The 19,551-nt window shown below is 47.3% G+C and overlaps 1 protein-coding gene across 1 annotated transcript in view; it reads right to left on the bottom strand.

The window, feature by feature from the left end:
- ADAP1 (ArfGAP with dual PH domains 1) overlaps positions 1-13,943 on the bottom strand; it is a 69,193-nt gene extending 55,250 nt beyond the window's left edge. The window contains exons 1-3 of the mRNA XM_080981193.1: positions 13,431-13,943; positions 2,684-2,814; positions 204-295 (exon numbers count right to left, since the gene is read on the bottom strand). Coding sequence (XP_080837319.1) covers positions 204-295; positions 2,684-2,814; positions 13,431-13,515 — 308 coding nt within the window. The 5' untranslated portion in view covers positions 13,516-13,943. The remainder of the gene's footprint in view (positions 1-203; positions 296-2,683; positions 2,815-13,430) is intronic.
- Between the last annotated feature and the right edge of the window lie 5,608 nt (positions 13,944-19,551).

Genomic DNA, 19,551 nt, shown 5'->3' on the forward strand with positions numbered 1-19,551 from the left:
GTTATTTGCTGAAGAGGCACTGCTGTGCTGAGCTCCCCAAAGCATCTGCAGAGGCCAGAGATTGTCAGGGCATTTTTATTAAGTCAAGCCCCACCAAGGGATTAAAAATTCAGCAGAAACAAGCAAAATACAAATTGCAGATGGTGCAGCTGCACGCACGGCTTTTCCCACCGCTGCAAAATTATATTTGGGGGGGTACTTACAGGCAGTCCGAAAATGTTGGCTTGTAATAAAATGGTGGGATTTTCGATTCGTATTTTGCTTTCGACATGCTGTTTCCGCTAGAAGCCATCAGCTGCAAGAGAAAAGTTTGGTTTAAGAGAGAGATGAAAATTTGCCATCCGATTTCTTTAATTCTATAGCAGGGATGGGAAGCCTCGGACCATACAGGTGATGATGGAATCTACCTCCCCAGCCCAACATGGAGGGCTGCAGGTTCCCTGCCCTTGTTCCTTATCAGGGCTGGAGCAGCTTTGGCCCTCCAGATGTTAGCGGACTACAACTCCCACCATCCCTAACCAGTGGGGCTGAGGATGATGGGAGTTGTAGTGCAACAAAAATCTGGGGGAACCAAAATTGCCCTTGTCCTGTTCAACTGAGTGTATTTGAATCATTCCTCGCTCACTTTTAAGGGCTGCTATGTCAAAGATGGGCAGAAGGTCAACTGAGATCTATTTCCAGGGAATCAACAAAGGTTTTTTTACTGCCAAGTGTGTTCTTTTGAACAAAAAGCCCTCCTCACAACAAGATAGGTTGTTGTAATTCTTGATCTGAATGAACACAGATGCAGTTTATTTTATAAAGTGGTTTACATATACTTAAGTATGTAAGTAAAAGGGAGGGGGACATTAGGGATATAAAACACCATACAAGCTTCCTTGTACAATGACTTTTGCAGCTTTTTACACACAATTTACAGTGGTACCTCAGGGGTTAAGAACTTAATTCATTCTGGAGGTCCGTTCTTAACCTGAAACTGTTCTTAACCTGAGGCACCACTTTAGCTAATGGGGCCTCCCACTGCCACTGCATTGCCGCTGCACGATTTCTGTTCTCATCCTGAAGCAAAGTTCTTAACCCGAGGTATTATTTCTGGGTTAGTGGAGTCTGTAACCTGAAGCGTCTGTAACCTGAAGCATCTGTAACCTGAGGTAGCACTGTATATGAGAATTCAGGATTACCCACAGCCAAACCATGGAGACATTTGATTCAGTTTGCGTATAAAGTTGAATCTATATGCTAGAAATTGCCAATACCTTATATGCAAATAATTAGAGGAGGGCTTTAATTTCAGCAATTAAAGAATGGTACAACAAAATAAGAGATTATATAGTAACAGCTAAATTAAGTTATTAAATCAGATTTAGAGAATATAATGACAGTTACAGAGATGTTGTTGTTAAAGTGGAATCTATTCGCTGATTCTTGGAGTTTATATGAATTACCTCCAAGGGCGATATATGGATTTTCAGTGTTTTGATGAGAAGACTATTGGAATATTGTGTTTGCAATGGCATAACCCTCACTGTTTTTTCAGCTGCTGTTGTTATGTAGTTATATGAAAGCCAAATTTATGGAATCTGCACTTTCGGAAACAGTACAGCTCAAAATTCGCACTCATCTGAATTTTGCGATGCAGATCTCCACCCAAAGCTTATAAAAACGTACATATTACATTAAAATGACTATGTTAATGAAAATAACAAACAAAAATCCATTGTATTGGGGGAAACTGTTTGCACAAATGTGCACATCAGTCAAAACTGCATACAAAAAGTGTATCTATTAGGAGAAACGCACATTAAAATGCCGATGAATTCTCATGCTAAATTAAGAAGAAGAAAATCTTCAAAGTGCTGCAAAGTGTAGAGAACTGAATTTAAGAATGGGAAAATGAGAAACTAGGGCTGCCATAATTCAAGAAGTGATAATTCGGACACCAAAAAATTGAGATTTTTTTTTTTTTAAAGTTCCCAGAGTTGTTAAGCTTTTTTTTCTTGAAAAACACACACACGGTAAAAGTAATGTCCGGGAAAATCTGGGTGTATGGCAACCCAAGAGAAAATAAAACTGAGAGTACCTAAAGGGACAGATCCCTCCTTGCCTAGGGTTGTGGGAGATCTATGGTCAGATCTCGTGACATTTTATATTTACTTAAAAGCAGCATGGGATAGGGCCTCGAAAACTTAAACAGAAAAGTGGGTAGATAAGATAATCACTCCCCTGCCTCTAAATAAAGCAGCTTTGATGTGATTATAAGCATGATTAAACCAAGATTCTTGCGTGTGCTGTTTTAGCAATACAGTGGTACCTCGGGTTAAGTACTTAATTCGTTCCGGAGGTCTGTACTTAACCTGAAACTGTTCTTAACCTGAAGCACCACTTTAGCTAATGGGGCCTCCTGCTGCCGCTGTGCTGCCGGAGTACGATTTCTGTTCTTATCCTGAAGCAAAGTTCTTAACCCGAGGTACTATTTCTGGGTTAGCGGAGTCTGTAACCCAAAGCGTATGTAACCCGAGGTACCACTGTAATGTGCAAACCAATGGAGAATCAGGTAGGAGGTGGAATGAAACCAAGTGGCTGGATTTCTGAAAAGAAAGCATTTCAGTCCATTTTGTAACAAGTCCTGGTCTGTCCCCACCCCACCCCCCAAAAGACACAACATCCTTTCCTTTGTACATACCTCAACTTGCACATTGTCCCATTCATCTAAACGGACAGATTTCACTTTGCTGACATGTGGGATGTTGCGGTGGATTCCCGAACAATTTAAGCAGATGAACACTCCTAAAGTATGAGATGCCCAGTCTGGATCTGGAAGATATAAAGGAAATAAGAAGAATTTAAAACACAAACAAACCCACACCTCAGCCCATAGGAGCTGATGCCTATGAACTAGTGCAAGATACAGTGACTTGGCTTTTAAATGGAGCTGTTAGTCGGAGCCATATTGCACCTGTTCTTAAATATCTGCATGGGCTGCCAACTCAATGGGACTTACTTCCAAGTAAAGAAAGATATAATTGCACTGTTAGCCACTGTCTTGCTCTGGAAAAAGGCCCCAGCTGACAGAAACTGCTAAGGAATTTGGTTGTGTGCCAGCACATAGAGAGTTTTAAGTAAAATCTTTCTATACAAAATAAGGTAAAGGTAAAGGGACCCCTGACCATTAGGTCCAGTTGTGACCGACTCTGGGGTTGCGGCACTCATCTCGCTTTATTGGCCAAGGGAGCCGGAGTACAGCTTCTGGGTCATGTGGCCAGCATGACTAAACTGCTTTTGGTGAACCAGAGCAGCACACGGAAATGCCGTTTACCTTCCCGCCGGAGTGGTACCTATTTATCTACTTGCACTTTGACATGCTATCGAACGGCTAGGTTGGCAGGAACAGGGACCAAGCAACGGGAGCTCACCCCGGCGCGGGGATTCAAACTGCCCACCTTCTGATCGACAAGTCCTGGGCTCTGTGGTTTAACCCACAGTGCCACCCGCATCCCGTATACAAAATAGACCTTTCAAAAAGGCCATCCTATTGCATTTCCAGGTTGTCAAGAGTGTGCGTGGAAATTGCTGGTCCTTGTCACTTCTACACGTGGTTAATCAGCTTAATGGCACTTATTCCACCTCAAGATCACCATGCCAACATGATCATGTAGCTATGTGCCTAAAACATTTTCAAGTTCAGGACCCCAATTTTCCAATGACTGTTTATGAAAAGGAGACACTCAGCTCTTGAAGCTCCCGGTTAATGGGAGCCACCACCTCCCCTGGCAGAATTCAAGCAGTTTCAGAACACAGAAGATAATTAATACGCCGCAAAACATTATTATCCCTAGAAAAACACTAATAAGCCAATGCAAGAGGAATCACCAACAGAGGTAATTAACTCAGAAGAACAGGCATCTGAACCAGGTTAGTTCCCACCACTGAAAAGAATTCCAACTTCGGAGCTTACAAATATCTGACTGGACAAGTGCCATTTTTGCTGTATACACAGCATACATTTAAAGCACATAGTCCCCCCCCCCCCCCAAGAATCTTGGGAACTGGAGTTTACCCCTCAGAGCTACAATTCCCACACCCTTAACAAACTACAGTTCTCAGGATTCTTGGGGCGGGGCATGATGTTCTTTAAATGCATCGTGCATACACAAACTTTGATTTCGCGGATCTCGAATCCCTGTTTTGGACTGGAATTTCAGAGTGCTGCAAAAGCGATACAGTGGTACCTTGGTTCTCAAACTTAATCTGTTCCAGGAGTCCATTCGACTCCTGAAACCATTTGAAAACCAAGGCACGGCCTCCGATTGGCTGCAGGAGCTTCCTGCACTCAACTGGAATCTGTGGAAGCCACATTGGATGTTTGGCTTCCGAAAAATGTTCGCAAACCGGAACACTTACTGGAACATTTGTTCGACAACTAAACCATTTGGGAACCAAGCCGTTCTGGAACCAAGGTACCACTGTATCCCACTTTAAGCCAGTGCATGACCCCACTGGGTTCTCAATCATGGAGTTACCCATGGAGTGCTATTGCTGCTACTCACTAGGTAAGCCTCAGGGGACCAATCAACATGAGAGGGCATTTTGCATTTTGCTCAAGCCTGGAGTTTATGATAAAGGACTTAGGATCCAACTTGTTTCCTTTCCCTTCCCACCAAGGGGTTTCTAGTTCTGCTGTTTCTGACTCTTGAAAAGGTTACAAATGTGATGGCTCGTTTTTTGTTGGGTCTTTGCTTTTCTCAAGCCACAGAAGTAATAAAGGAATGAAGCCAAAGTGATCTGAAATCACGGGGAGTGCCCATGGATTTCAGAGCATCATCTGCTGCCGAGCCTCTCCAGCAGCCTCCCCCAGCCTGTCCCCTTCCAGATGTTTTGGGTACAATTCCCAAAAAGTTCAAAACAGCTGGAAAGGCACCAGGTTGGGGAGAGGCTGCTGTGTGGACAAAGGCATTAAAAGCCATGCAGAATCTCAGACGCATTAAATTTTCTAGGAATGTATTGATAAGCAAGAGAACAGCAGAAAAAGGGAAAGTGGGGAAAGCCCCACAGTGGTAACTGACAGGGGAATGACTAATGGAAAATTTGTTTTAAAATAAAAATAATAAAGTGTTATTATACCAGAGTCATTGTAAGGGGTGGTGCGGGAGAGAGAAATGCATTGTGAGAATGGGAGGCAAAACACAGCAGGAGAGATCTGCTCTAATATCCCATTCTACCCTAATGTCAAGAGACGTGGGTGGCGCTGTGGGTTAAACCACAGAGCCTAGGACTTGCCAATCAGAAGGTCGGTGGTTCAAATCCCCGCGATGGGGTGAGCTTCCGTTGCTTGGTCCCTGCTCCTGCCAACCTAGCAGTTCGAAAGCACGTCAAAGTGCAAGTAGATAAATAGGTACCGCTCCAGCGGGAAGGTAAACGGTGTTTCCATGCGCTGCTCTGGTTTGCCAGAAGCAGCTTAGTCATGCTGACCACATGACCCGGAAGCTGTACGCCGGCTCCCTCGGCCAATAAAGTGAGACGAGCGCCGCAACCCCAGAGTTGGCCATGACTGGACCTAATGGTCAGGGGTCCCTTTACCTTTACCTTACTCTAATGTCAACTACTACTACTACTATTGTGGTGTGGAGTGTGCTCTTGTCCGGGATTCCAGCCAGCCACCCTCCATGCCCTTTGGCAGAGTACTCCGTTTCACCCCTCCCCAGTTTTTCCATTTCTTTCCTAGCAGATCTGCCAGCTAGCATTCCATCTCCACGGAGCACGTGCAGTTTTCACTGGGCTGTTTTTGGAGTCCCCTTTTTGGTACTTCTTGGGCTTCCACCGAGGCTGCTGGTATTCCCCCACCCCTCGTGTGTGTGTGTGTGTGTGTGCGCGCGCGTGCACGTGCGTGTGTGTGTGTGCGCACATGTGGTGTCCTTTTGGCTACATAAGCAACTACATCAGAGAAGGCATTTACTATTTAGGGCCCCTCTGGACGGGTGGGTTTCGTTCGTTTGCTTTTTGTAGATATATGGCCACACCCACAACACCCACATAAAGCACTATGATATTGCTTTTACAGTCATGGAGAATCCTGGGAACTGTACTTTGTTTAGGGGGCTGGGAACTGCAGCTCTGTGAGGTCAACACCCTCAGCAACCTACAGTTCCCAGGATCAGTGGTGTAGCATGGGTTGCCGGTGCCCGGGCGGCCAGGCAGATGTGGGATGGGAGGGAGGGAAACAGAAGGAGTACACATGTGCATTCAACTCCCTAATGGCATCTGCGCCACCCAGGAGATCACAGCTGCAGAGATAAGAAAAGAAGAGTCGTTCCATTGTCTGGAGAGGTGACTTCCTGGTTCACTTGGAGAAGCTATTTTCAACAGAAGCATGCAGCTGTATTGAGGCAGCATCAGGTGCTGAAATTTTGCACCCCTAACAATTTTGTGCCTGGGGCAACCACCTCACAGTACACCACTGTCCAGAATATTCCATCACAGTTAACATGGTGCAATAGAGCGTTAAACATGGGGTGCAGACATGTGTGTATTCTGCAAACGTTACTGATACAATAATAGTGCATTTGAGGCCATCCACACAATGTTGTGTTTTCTTAGTTGTTCTGTGATGCTTCCCCAAGGTTACTACAGGATGCAAAACAAGCAGGAGCACCCATTCTGCTGCACCTCCACATTCAGAGCAAGCCAATCACCCACTACAGAGATGCAACAGAAGGAGCCTGTCCTCCAGGAACAGCTACATAGCTGGAAGGAGGCAGGGCTGGAGCAGGTAGTCACAGAGACACAGCAGACAGGCCTCTCTGTTGGCAGGCCTTTGGGGCTCAAGAGAGCCTTCTAAGCCTACAGCCACATCACATTTTCATGGCATGCAACCAGTTCTCTCACAGTGAGTGACTTGGGAATTACACAAGTTCTTGATCAGGAAAGGCAAGGCAAAGCTCAACAAGGTCATCACTGCAGTCAGATTCAAGCCGGGCCCAGCAAGATGTCATTCGTGTCAGGTTAATAAGGTTACATGGAAGCATCAGCTGGCAGAAGCAGAGGGAGGCAGCAGGCTCATAGAGCTGCAATGCAAGAATTCAGGGGAAGTGGCTGGATGTATTTGCCAGGGCTCATCGGAGCAGACCAGCAATGCCATCAAAAGCAGAAGCCCAGGATCCCACTCAGCAGAATGGGCAGCAGGGCTGCAAATGCCACAGAATGAGCCTGACCACGTTTGGGAGTGTGCCAAGCATGACTGCTACATTCATATCCTGCTTTTCCTCCTAGAAATTCAAAGCGGCACACACAGTTCTCTCAAACCCCATTTTACGCTCACAACGACCCTGTGAGGTAGGCTAGGCAGAGAAACAGTGTGACTGGCCTAAGGTCACCCACTGAGTTTCAAAACTGAGTCAGGATTTGAACCCTGGTCTCCTGGGACCTTTGCCACTACATCACACAGGTCCTATCATCTAGGGATATCTAGAGAAGTCTACAATTGCCCAGCTGAGAAGGCAACATGTCAATGTCAGGGATCCACAGCTGAGAGTGGTCCCAGAGATCTGGTTCACACACATATGTATTCTCAATTGCTTTTTCATTTTCATTACACCTTTCCTCTAAGCAGTCCAGGATGAACACAACACTCTCCATCTCCCCAGGTAAATCATTCAGATCAGCTCCCAGCCTCGCAAAGCGGTGCAGGGCTGGTAGGGCAGTGTGGGAAGGATGCAAACCCAGAATCGGCCTCACTTTGCAAGGCTGGGGTCAAAGGGCACATGGCTGCTGCATCCTCCTCAGGGGTATTTGCCCACAAGGGCCATGTCATTCAGCCGAGCTTCCCCGGGCGCCGGCAAACCACATTACACCACTGCTGGGTTGCCCCAATTTATTCAAACAAACAAAACATCAAGCTAAAAGTATTTTTTTAAAGAAAAAAACAGCCGTAAAAGCAGGAAGAATAAAATCATCATCTTCTTCAAAAAGAATGCGTGGCGTAAAATATATCCCACAGCGGAATACAACGTTCATATTTGCAGCAAACATGCCAAATGATCACGAACATTGCCAAATAAAGTCATATTTAGTGGGATTGTGCCAAACATGAGATTGTTCAGTCATCTAAATCACAAAACGCCCCCAATCAGAAGCAAAGGCGGAGGAGTCCACATTCCCCCTGGTGGCACGTGTTGTATGAGTTAGGTGTTTGTAGCTCCCTGCTCTTCCTCATGCATGTGGTGCCTGAGGACGTTACCTCACTCTGCCTAATGATAGGGCTGGCCATGTTTTTGTCCTGCCTTTTCTCTAGAATCATAGAATCATAGAGTTGGGAGAGACCACAAGGGCCATCGAGTCCAACCCCCTGCCAAGCAGGAAACACCATCAGAGCACTCCTGACATATGGTTGTCAAGCCTCTGCTTAAAGACCTCCAAAGAAGGAGACTCCACCACACTCCTTGGCAGCAAATTCCACTATCGAACAGCTAAGGATAAATTCCACTGTCGAACAGTCAGTCCATCTAAGGATGGACAGATTGCCTTATAAAAAGTCAGCGCATTGGCCCGTCTAGGTCCGTGCTATCTACACAGACTGGCAGGTTTTCGAGAAGGACGAGTTTTGCAGCTCTCCCTGGAGATGCCAGGGAGCAAAGAACCTTCTGAACACAGAACATCAGTCCTTTTCCTTGACTGGAATGGGGGAGCCTCAGGCTCTAGGGTCAAATGTGGCCCTCCAGGCATCCTTACCAGGTTCTTGGGACCCTCCCAAGGCCATGCCTCTCACCAGCCTTGCTTCACACCTTCCTCCAGGACTTTTGCCTGCCTGGAATGTGTCCTTGAACTCTGAGAATGACTCTTGTTTGCCCGGATGGAGGAAAAAGCCAGGTGCATTGTGTATGTGTAGGAACTAGCCTATACAATTAATTTGGTTGCTCCGCCCACTTTTGCTCTGGCCCCGCCCACCACTGAGAGGTGGCCCTCAGGAGGTTGCCCAGAACAAAAAGTGGCCCCCAGACTCAAAGCATCCCCTACTCCCTGCTCTAAAGAAACAAATTTGTGTTGTTCTACTGTTCATCAGAGTATATAATCCACAATTTTTTAATAAATTGTGTTGTTTTAAAATCAGTGAGTTGCAGATTTTTTCTTATTTAAAAAAGGCAACCCAGCAATGCAGTCAGGAGCAGATGGGTTCTTGTTTGCCTTTATTTTTAAAAAAACACAGGTACACATTCAAGTTGTGGAGCAAAGTTCAGCGTGCCGTGTGCCTCTTGGAGGTCTCTGCCAACAGTCGCAGAGCAGTGTTGTGTGTTTATTATCTTTGCTGGTGAAGGAGTGCCTGGCAGGAAAGTTGGAAGGGCAGGAGGCCTTCTCCTAGGCAGGGCATGGCAATGAAAAGACGGGAGCAGCCACACAGTGAAGGACCAGTAAAAAAGGGCTCCTAGGTTCAGTTCCCCAGACTTCCAGCTAAATGGGCGAGGCAGTTGAGCTGGAAAGTTCCCATCTCTGCCTGAAACCCTGCAGGTGCCACTGCCAGTCAGAGCGGGCACTGAAAACTGCCTTCTACTGAGTCAGACCCATCTATTTTCTATGCTGGCTTGCAAGGGCTCTCCTGGGTTTCAGTCAAAGGTATATGGAGCCGTATATGGAGATGCCAGGGATTTAACCCAGTGGAGGCTGGTGCCAAGAGGGCAGAAGGCAGGGAGGACAACAAGGAGGACAGGCAGAGCAATCTAACTGCAGTTCGGTCCCCATCCACCTCCTCTCTGCTGAGTTCTGTGCCCGCAACACTGAGACTAAGGAGGAGGAAGCTGAAAACCAGTGTCACCCCCTGGACTGGGGTTAAGTAGGAAGGCAGACAGCTGAGGACTGGCTAAGGCTGTGTTCTCTGCTGCCTCCCATGCTATTTTTGCAGTGTTGGCAGTACTGAAGTGACCTCCTTGGAGCACAGACCTGGGCAGAGCGTCTGGAGGTCCTGGGCTGCCCAGATGTCAAGACCACCCCTCTCAGCCTCGCAGGTATGGTCCAAAGGAAAGCAGGGCAATATGCTGGGCACCAGCTTAGCTGCAGGAGTTGCCAGAAGGAGGTGTACAAGATGTCTTAGAGACTCCACTCCAAATTTGTGTAGGGTTTGCTCCTACATTGGCTCCCAGTACATTTCCGAGCACAATTCAAAGTGTTAGTGTTGACCTTTAAAGCCCTAAATGGCCTCAGTCCAGTATAGCTGAAGGAGCGTCTCCACCCCCATCGTTCTGCCCGGACGCTGAGGTCCAGCATCAAGGGCCTTCTGACGGTTCCCTCACTGCGAGAAGCAAAGCTACAGGGAACCAGGCAGAGGGCCTTCTCGGTAGTGGCACCCGCCCTGTAGAGTGCCCTCCCATCAGATGTCAAAGAGATAAACAACTATTTTACTTTTAAAAGACACCCTGTGTAGGGAAGCTTTTAATGTCTGACGCTGTATTATTTTTAATATTTGGTTGGAAGCCACTCAGAGTGGCTGGGGAGACCCAGTCAGATGGGCGGGGTATGAATAATAAATTATTATCATTTTTATTATTATTATAAACAACTACCTGACATTTAGAAGACATCTGAAGGCAGCCCTATTCAGGGAAGTTTTTAATGTGTGACATTTTAATGTATTTTTAATCTTTGTTGGAAGCCGCCAAGAGTGGCTGGGGAAACCCAGCTAGATGGGCGGGGTACAAATAATAAATTATTATTAGTATTAGTATTAGTATTAGTATTTGGCCTTTTCTTCTCCCAAAGGTGTCCTGAAAGATAGCGGGTACAGATTGTTCCTCAGGGTTTACTCCCCAAGCCTTTCTCATGAATGAATGCAAGGCAGTGGAGGTTTAGGACCAGTTTTCCTTCTCCTGGACGGGCTCCCCTTCCAAGTTGACGGGCCTAATCTGCCCCTGTGTGCACCCTCCTGTTGATTGTGCACTCACTGAGTTTCAAGCACCAGGTTTCAATCCATGCTGACACACAACAGTTCTCCAAAAGGGCCTATGGATCCTTGCAATAAAAGATTAGCAAAGGAGGTGGACTATCTTTTGTTGGAGGTATGTAAAGAGAGACTGGATGGCCACGATTCCTGCATTGCAGGGGGTTGGACTAGATGGCCCTGGGCTCCCTTCCAGCTCCATGATTCTGTGACTACTGTTGGATGTGTCATTTCTCAAACAAGCTTTACAATGATTGGGAAGCCTTGATTTGTTTCCTGCCAAGGCATGAGCACTTCTGTGTAGGGTGAAGTCATCCCTGCCCATCTACGTCCCCCTAGTTTGTATGCAAACATACAGTGGTACCTCAGGTTAAGAACTTAATTTGTTCTGGAGGTCCGTTCTTAACCTGAAAATCTTCTTAACCTGAGGTACCACTTTAGCTAATGGGGTCTCTCGCTGCTGCCGCGCGATTTCTGTTCTCATCCTGAAGCAAAGTTCTTAACCTGAGGTACTATTTCTGGGTTAACGGAGTCTGTAACCTGAAGCATCTGTAACCCGAGGTACCACTGTATTTATTTATTTATTGGCCGCTGTATAAGCCAAGCTATATTTGTGGCCATCTTGCAGGGATTAAATGGAACAAAATTTACAGTAAATCAGTATAATGCAGTTTATACACAGTATAATACACCTTGTAAAATAAGGTACAGTGGTACCTCTGGTTAGGAACTTAATGCGTTCCGGTGGTCCATTCTTAACCTGAAACTATTCTTAACCTGAGGTACCACTTTAGCTAACACTAACAAAGCCATGCTGATTTGAACAACCAAGGGGCAGAGGGAACCAGCAACTTCACTACACTCTAAGGTGTTAATCAAACACACCCTAAGGTCAGTCTGAGGTTGCTGGGGCAGTGTCCCTTGCATTCCCATCAACCAGGCTCCACAGACTGGAAGATATAAAATAAGCTTATTAGGTTTACTTGGGTCCATTTCTGTGCCCCCCTCCTGTCTTTGGTGCAACTTTCCACCCCTCCAGCCTATCAGCTCCTGCCTTGTCGTTGCCGGTTTAAACAGGCATGCTTGCCTCCTGCTTCTTTTAGGAATTGCAGCCTGCACTGCAGTTCACAGCAGACGTACAGCTTGAGTCCCAAAGTAGCATTTGGTATGACATCAACACTTCCAACTCAAGCCAGGGAGAAAGCGAGAGGATGGGGAGGGGTCGCCTGAGTCAAGAGAGACATCTCCCTGCCTCTTCTCATAGTATGTTGGGGGGGGGGGTGCCTGACCTCTTCCACAAGCTGTAAAGTTGCCACCAAAACACACACACACACACACACACACACACACACACATACACACACACACTCCTGCAGCTTCCATGCAGACTTTGCTGTCAGTCCTCCACAGCCAATAAGGGCATCCTTTCTGTGCTGTGAGATGTCTATCCTGCCAATTTCAGCATATTCAGATCAATGACAGGCGCAGGATACCCTGGATAAGTTGGCATCCTTAGTTGACACCAAACACCCTCTTTAGGTGGGAAAACAGACTGCACCTCCCACCCCAATGAAGGTGGCTATTGACTCCCAACAAAACCAGAGAGAAAGAGATTGTTATGTAGGACTCCCAGCATATTTCAGAGATCATCTCTCCACCCAATGCTTCGATTCCCTTTGTCATTTAAGTTGGCATTGGATCACACTCACACCTAAGCTATATCTATCATCTATATCTCCAGTGCAAATCCTACTCACTGAAATGAAAAGGGCATGGCTAACCTTATTTCTGCAATAGTAAGTCAAACTGCTTTTCATATTGTGTTTCAAATGCTGTAACTGGCTCAGGGTCATGAATTAAAGCAGCAAATTGGAGCCATTCATCTCAATAGGTCTACTCGGAGTAGGGCTAGCCTTGGACAGAGCACACACTTTCTCTAAGAATGAACAATGGGATGACTTGAGTTTCCTCTCTGGAAGTTTTTTTTTTTGGGGGGGGGGGTTCCATATACTCAGCTTACAGATATCCATCCCCCCCCCCTTTCTCAGCGCAGCGAGGACGCTCTTCCCTTCCACCAGCTACCGGTTCCTCTTTCCTGAATCTTGCAACAGCCTAGCAGAGACCGAGAAGAGGAGGAGAAAGAGGATGGGGAAACCGGAGGGTGGCGGCGGCAGGGGGGGGGGTTAAGAAAGATAGGAAGGAGCTTCACCCAGTCATCTACCACCCTCCAAGATAAGGCTGAGGAACAGTGTCCGGGAGGGAGACCCATTTAGCGCCCCACCCTTAGCCCCGGGAGCAATTTGATTGGGAGGCTGGAGGGGGGGCGGTTAAAGGAAAGTTGGGGTGCGGGAGGGGTAGGCGCTGGACTCCTGCGAGGAGCAGGTGCGTGCCCCCCAAAAAAACCACCTCCCTCCGGGGTGTCCCTCCCTCGTCCCCCACCTCGCAGCTCAGCCCAAGAAAGGACCCCCCCATCACCACCACGCGCCCCCACCCCACCTTTCCGCCTTACCGGGCGCATCGCAGTCCGCACACACGTCGTTGCCCTCCCTCCGGAGCAGTTCCAGCAGAGCCTTCTTATATTTCTCCTTCGCCATGGGGGCGCTCGTTGCGGGTGGGGGGCAGGTGTTGTGGGGGGGGGAGAGAAGCAGCGCCCACTCTGCCCTAAGCGATCTTCATAGAGCTCAGCTGCCAGCGAGGGAGAGGCTTACAAGCCGGGGTGGGGGGGTGGCGGGAGGGAGGGAAGGAAGGAGGGGGAGGAGAGGGCAGGGTTGTCGATTTCGGGGAGGGGGCTGCTTCATGTAGGACCCCCCCCCCTGCGCTGCTGGCAGCAGCCCTTAGGGGTGGGGGCGAGGGGAGCGCGGCGTCCCTCCCCGTCCCTCCTGCCCTTTCAGCATCACTCCTGCAAGCAGTAGCAGCCCGTCTGCTTTGCACGGGGGAAGGTTCCGCATTCCTCCAGCCGGAGACAGCATTCTGCCTTTAATAAGGGAGGGAAAAGAGAAAATTAATCCAACTCTTCCCCCCCCCACCCCACCCCGCGCTCCACCCCACCTCCCGCAAGGACAGAGCGTTGCCCGACGGCGACCCCTCGCGGCCGCGGCGCCTTCCTACACCCTGACCCTGAGAGAGAGAGAGAGAGAGAGATGGGGGTCCCCGATATAGCAAGGAGTTTTAGGCTTAAGGTTGCTCAGACTAGTTTTCTTCGTGTCTTTCTCTTCCGGCAAGGCTGCTGCGTGGTGACTTGAGCTGGGATGCGGGCATCGCAGGGGGTGGGACTAGATGACCCTTGGGTCCCTTCCCAGTCTATTATTCTAGTACAGTGGTACCTTGGGTTAAGAACTTAATTTGTTCTGGAGGTCCGTTCTTAACCTGAAACTGTTCTTAACCTGAGGTACCACTATAGCTAATGGGGCCTCCAACTGCCGCCGCTCCGCCACTGTGCGATTTCTGTTCTCATCCTGAAGCAAAGTTTTTAACGTGAGGTACCATTTCTGGGTTAGCAGAGTCTGTAACCTGAGGCGTTTGTAACCTGAAGCATCTGTAACCCGAGGTACCACTGTATGCTTTTTTTAAGGGGGGGAGGTTTGTGTGCATACGTGAATAACAGCTGGTGCACAAACCACGCTGTGATAGCTAGCTATTGCTCTCCAACTGTGGAATTTATGACGCTTAAATGCAGACCTATATATATCCCCCGAGAATTTACAGCAGTACTGATAACTATAGTATACATTGCACCTGATGCGAACATCAATGAGGCAATGGGTCTTCTGCATGATGCCATTAGCAGGCAACAAGGCAAGTACCCCGAGGCTGCATTTCTTGTATGCGGGGATTTCAACCAGGCAGATTTGAAAGTGGTCCTATCTAAATTCTATCAACACATAAAGTGTGCAACCAGGGGAGAAAAGACTCTGGACAGGCTGTATACAAATGTCAAACAGGCCTATAAGGCCGAACCATTGGCACATCTAGGCCAATCTGATCATGTGTCCCTGCTCCTGACTCCTGAATATATTCCACTGAGGAAACGGATTCCAGCTATAAAGAGGGATATTACAATATGGCCAGCTGAAGCATCCCAACAACTACAAGACTGTTTTCATGACACCGATTGGGAGGTATTCGCCCAACAGGATGTAGAGACTCATATTGAGCAAGTGTTGGACTATATTAGGTTCTGCACTGACAATGTAACACGGAGGCGCCGGATAAAGATCTACCCAAACAGGAAGCCCTGGATGACAAGGGAGGTCCAGGGGTTGCTAAAGGCAAGAAATACTGCTTTCAGAAGTGGAAATAAGTCGCTGTACAGCTTAGCTAGAGCCGATCTAAAGAGAGGTATCCGTGTAGCAAAGGAGGCGTATAGACAGTGGCTGGAGAATCATCTACAAAGTAACAACACCAGGCAGGTGTGGCAAGGTGTACAAGAATTAACAGGGTATAAATCCAAGGACTCCCTGGCAGACGAGGGAGGGGCATCCCTCGCAGAGGATTTGAATGCCTTTTTTGCCCGTTTTGAAGTAACATCTGCAGCAACACCTGCTGAGGCTTTACCAACACCACCACCACTCCCTGTGAAGGCTTTGCCATCATCACCACCATTACCATCATCAGTACAAAGGAATGCAGTAGTCTCTGTGGAAAAAGAAGAGATGAGGAAGGTGTTGAAGGGAATCAACCCAAGGAAGGCCACAGGGCCAGATGGGGTAGCTGGAAGGGTATTGAGAGACTGTGCAGATCAACTAGCAGGAGTTTTCACTGGGATTTTAAATCGATCCCTAGCCCAGGCTATTGTTCCATCCTGCCTAAAGTCCTCTATTATCGTTCCAATAGCAAAAAAATCTAACCCGGAAGATCTGAATGATTTTCGTCCAGTAGCACTCACACCTATAATCATGAAGTGCTTTGAAAAGCTGGTACGAAATTATGTCATTGCCTGCCTACTGGAGGGACTAGACACATTCCAATTTGCTTATAAAACGAAAAGATCGACAGAGGACGCTGTGGCGATTGCCCTCCATGCCGTTCTTGCACATTTGGAGCAGCGGGGGGGGGGGGGGTTATGCCAGACTGCTTTTTTTAGATTTGAGCTCGGCATTTAATACCATTCTACCACAACGTCTGATGTCTAAACTGGAAGATCTGGGGCTTCCGTTATCACTTTGTGGGTGGATATTGGACTTTTTGTCAGACCGCCCCCAGAGGGTTCAGTTGGGCCCTTATACCTCTAATATGCTCAAGACTAACACAGGAACACCACAGGGATGTGTACTCAGTCCGCTTCTTTATATTCTCTACACGTACGATTGTGTCGCTACTCACCCTAGTAATAGGGTTGTCAAATTTGCAGATGACACAACCGTGATTGGGCTCATCCCTGAAAGGGAGGGTGAAACGGATTATAGAGATGAGGTGGAGCGGCTGACAGAGTGGTGCAGAGCTAACAACTTGCTCATAAATACAAGGAAGACAAAGGAGCTTGTGGTGGACTTCAGGAGACAGAAGAGCAACGTCCAGCCACTTTTGATTGATGGGGTCTGTGTGGAGAGGGTAACAACGTTCAGATTTTTGGGCATTGAATTACAAGAGGATCTGTCCTGGAGTGTCAACACAAGGGGGCTTGTGAAGAAGGCGCAGCAGAGACTGTACTTTTTGAGAATACTAAGGAAAAACCATCTTCCGCAGAAACTGCTGCTTGCCTTCTATCACTGTGCCATTGAAAGCGTGCTCACTTATGGCTTATGTGTGTGGTACGGAAGCTGTACTACCCAGGACAGGATGGGGTTGTGCAGGGTTGTTAAGGCAGCAGAGAGCATTGTTGGCTGCCCACTCTCTACCTTAGAGCAGATTTATGCCACAAGGTGCCATAGGAAGGCACTGGACATAGTAAAAGATCCATCGCATCCTGGTCACTGTCTCTTCGAGCTCTTGCCGTCGGGACGGAGATACAGGATGATGAAGACAAGAATGAGCCGTCTTAAGAACAGCTTCTTCTCCAGAGCGATCTCGGCCCTGAATGGGAAGCCCGGACTTTGAAAGTCATCTAATCTCCCTTGCTGTATTATACTGTATTGATTAATTAGTGTTTTTATGGAGCAGTCAAGTAATTTCGTTGTCCCCGAAGGGGGCAATGACAATAAAGATATTATTATTATTATTATTATTATTATTATTATTATTAATTTTAAAAAATGGATATAATTAAGCCCTGGTTTAATTGTGGGGTTTTTTAGCACACACACACACACGAAGAATTATGCAATACAGTGGTACCTCTGGTTAATAACTTAATTCATTCTGGAGGTCCGTTCTTAACCTGAAACTGTTCTTAACCTGAGGTACCACTTTAGCTAATGGGGCCTCCTGCTGCCGCCACACAATTTCTGTTCTCATCCTGAAGCAAAGTTCTTAACCTGAGGTACTATTTCTGGGTTAGTGGAGTCTGTGACCTGAAGCGTCTGTAACCTGAAGCGTCTGTAACCCGAGGTACCACTATAGCTGTCAACATTTCCCTTTTTTTAAGGGAAATTCCCTTATTCCAAATAGGATTCCTCGCAAGAAAGGGGGAAAGTTGACAGCTATGGGTACCACTGTAATTCAAACTTCCTTGGGAGAACAAAAGGGGATCACAACCCGGTGTCGGCTGGGTTCCTTTGGTGGGATGGGAGGCCAACACTAGGTGGTGCAAGAAGCAATGACAGGCAGAGCCAACTCCTAGAATCTTAGAGTTGCAGAGTTGGAAGGCACCCTGAGGGTCATCTAGTCCAACCCTCTGCAATGCAAGGATCTCAAAGCATAAACAGATGCCCATCTCCTCTAGGTCTAAGGAGGTGGAAGCTGGCAGCCAGTGCCAGCCTGCTTGACTGGTTGTAAGTAGGGAAGTAGGTGGGGACTGGCTAAGGGCAGAGCTGATGTTGCTGGGGCCACACTCACCCTAATGGTCCAGGTTCAATTGATGGGCAGAGAAAACCACTGCTGTTAGAATGGCTCCTAAGCCTGGTGATGTTTGCTGGAATGGCTATACCTGTTTCATCATAATGCAGCCATAATGCAAGTCAGTTTAAATCAGCATAGCTTCACACGTGTGAATATATGGTAAACCACTCCTGATTAAAAACACACTACATCAAAATGTTCTCGGTACTGTGAAACGGATGCAGTCTCATAAGAATGCACTGTGCCGAGTTCTCGTCAGGGAGGGCAACTAAGAGGAAAGGGCTTTTTAATATTAAATAAATAAGCACACAAATCAAATTTTGGCTTGTAGCTTTTCTGTGGAAGTTTATCGATTTTCTTTATTTTATTTTAAATCTGGTTGCTAAGCAATCCCTCTCTCCTCCCTCCGCAATGGGAACAGAGGAAGGATGGGGGGGGGGCAAGGAGAAATTTATATCTTGCAATAAAATCAAATAAGGAGATGGGAACATTTCCTACCTTCGGAAACCTGTCATTGGGGGGGGGGGGAGGATGCGAAGATCAGTCAATATTAACAAGCATCATTTCAGCGAAAAGAACAATTCGGTTTATAGACAGCATTGTCCTTACATGGCAGCAATGATTCAGTTGGCGGCTGCTATCGCTGGGCCCAGAACCAGCAGGGCAGCTCAGATAAAACAAAGTCAGATGCTCAGCTTCTGCCTAACCAAAGTCTAACCTGGCCTTTGCCAACCTAGTGCCCATCCAGACACGTTGGACTACAACTCCCATCAGCGTGTGGTGGCAGGGGCTGATGGGAGTTGTAGTCCAAAAAAATCTGGAGGGCCCCGGGTTGGCAAAGGTGAGGCATAGATGCTAAAGAAGGCAATCAGGTTAGGTAGGAGGCCAGGGTCTCGCTAAAAGGGATGGAATTCGATTCATTTCTCATTTAAAGGCAAGCCTACTTCATTCACACCTTCTGGAACAAATCTTCCCAGAGAGCTGCTGCCAGCCAGTGTAGACAATATTGGCCTAGATGGACCACTGGTCTGGTGACACGGCATAAGGCCTCTTGCTATGGTCCAATGTAATACGTGTACTGAAAAACAGCCATCCTTCCAAATTTGCACTTTCTGAATATAGATTTGCAATGAGGTTCTCCGGCCAAGTCATGTGCAGAAAACACATTGCTGCTATTGTTGCTGTTACAGCATTTATTAATTTTTTATGCCGCTTGGATGCCCAAATGCAGATACTGTGTTAAAGGGTGCATAAGTGAGAGCTGGACCATAAAGAATGCTGATTGCCGAAGAATTGATGCTTTTGAATTATGGTGCTGAAGGAGACTCTTGAGAGTCCCATGGACTGCAAGAAGATCAAACCTATCCATTCTGAAGGAAATCAGCCCTGAGCGCTCACTGGAAGGACAGCTCCTGAAGCTGAGGCTCCAATAATTTGGACACCTCATGAGAAGAGAAGACTCCCTGGAAAAGACTCTGATTTTGGGAAAGATTGAGGGCACAAGGAGAAGGGGACGACAGAGGACGAGATGGTTGGACAGTGTTCTCAAAGCTACTAACATGAGTTTGACCAACTGCGGGAGGCAGTGGAAGACAGGAGTGCCTGGCGTGCTCTTGTCCAGGGGGTCATGAAGAGTCGGACACGACTAAACAACAACAACAACACATTGATTTATTGAAATGATGCACCAAAAT

This window comes from Podarcis pityusensis, assembly GCF_964106645.2.
Source record: "Podarcis pityusensis genome assembly, chromosome: 14".
Classification (NCBI taxonomy): Eukaryota; Metazoa; Chordata; class Lepidosauria; order Squamata; family Lacertidae; genus Podarcis; species Podarcis pityusensis.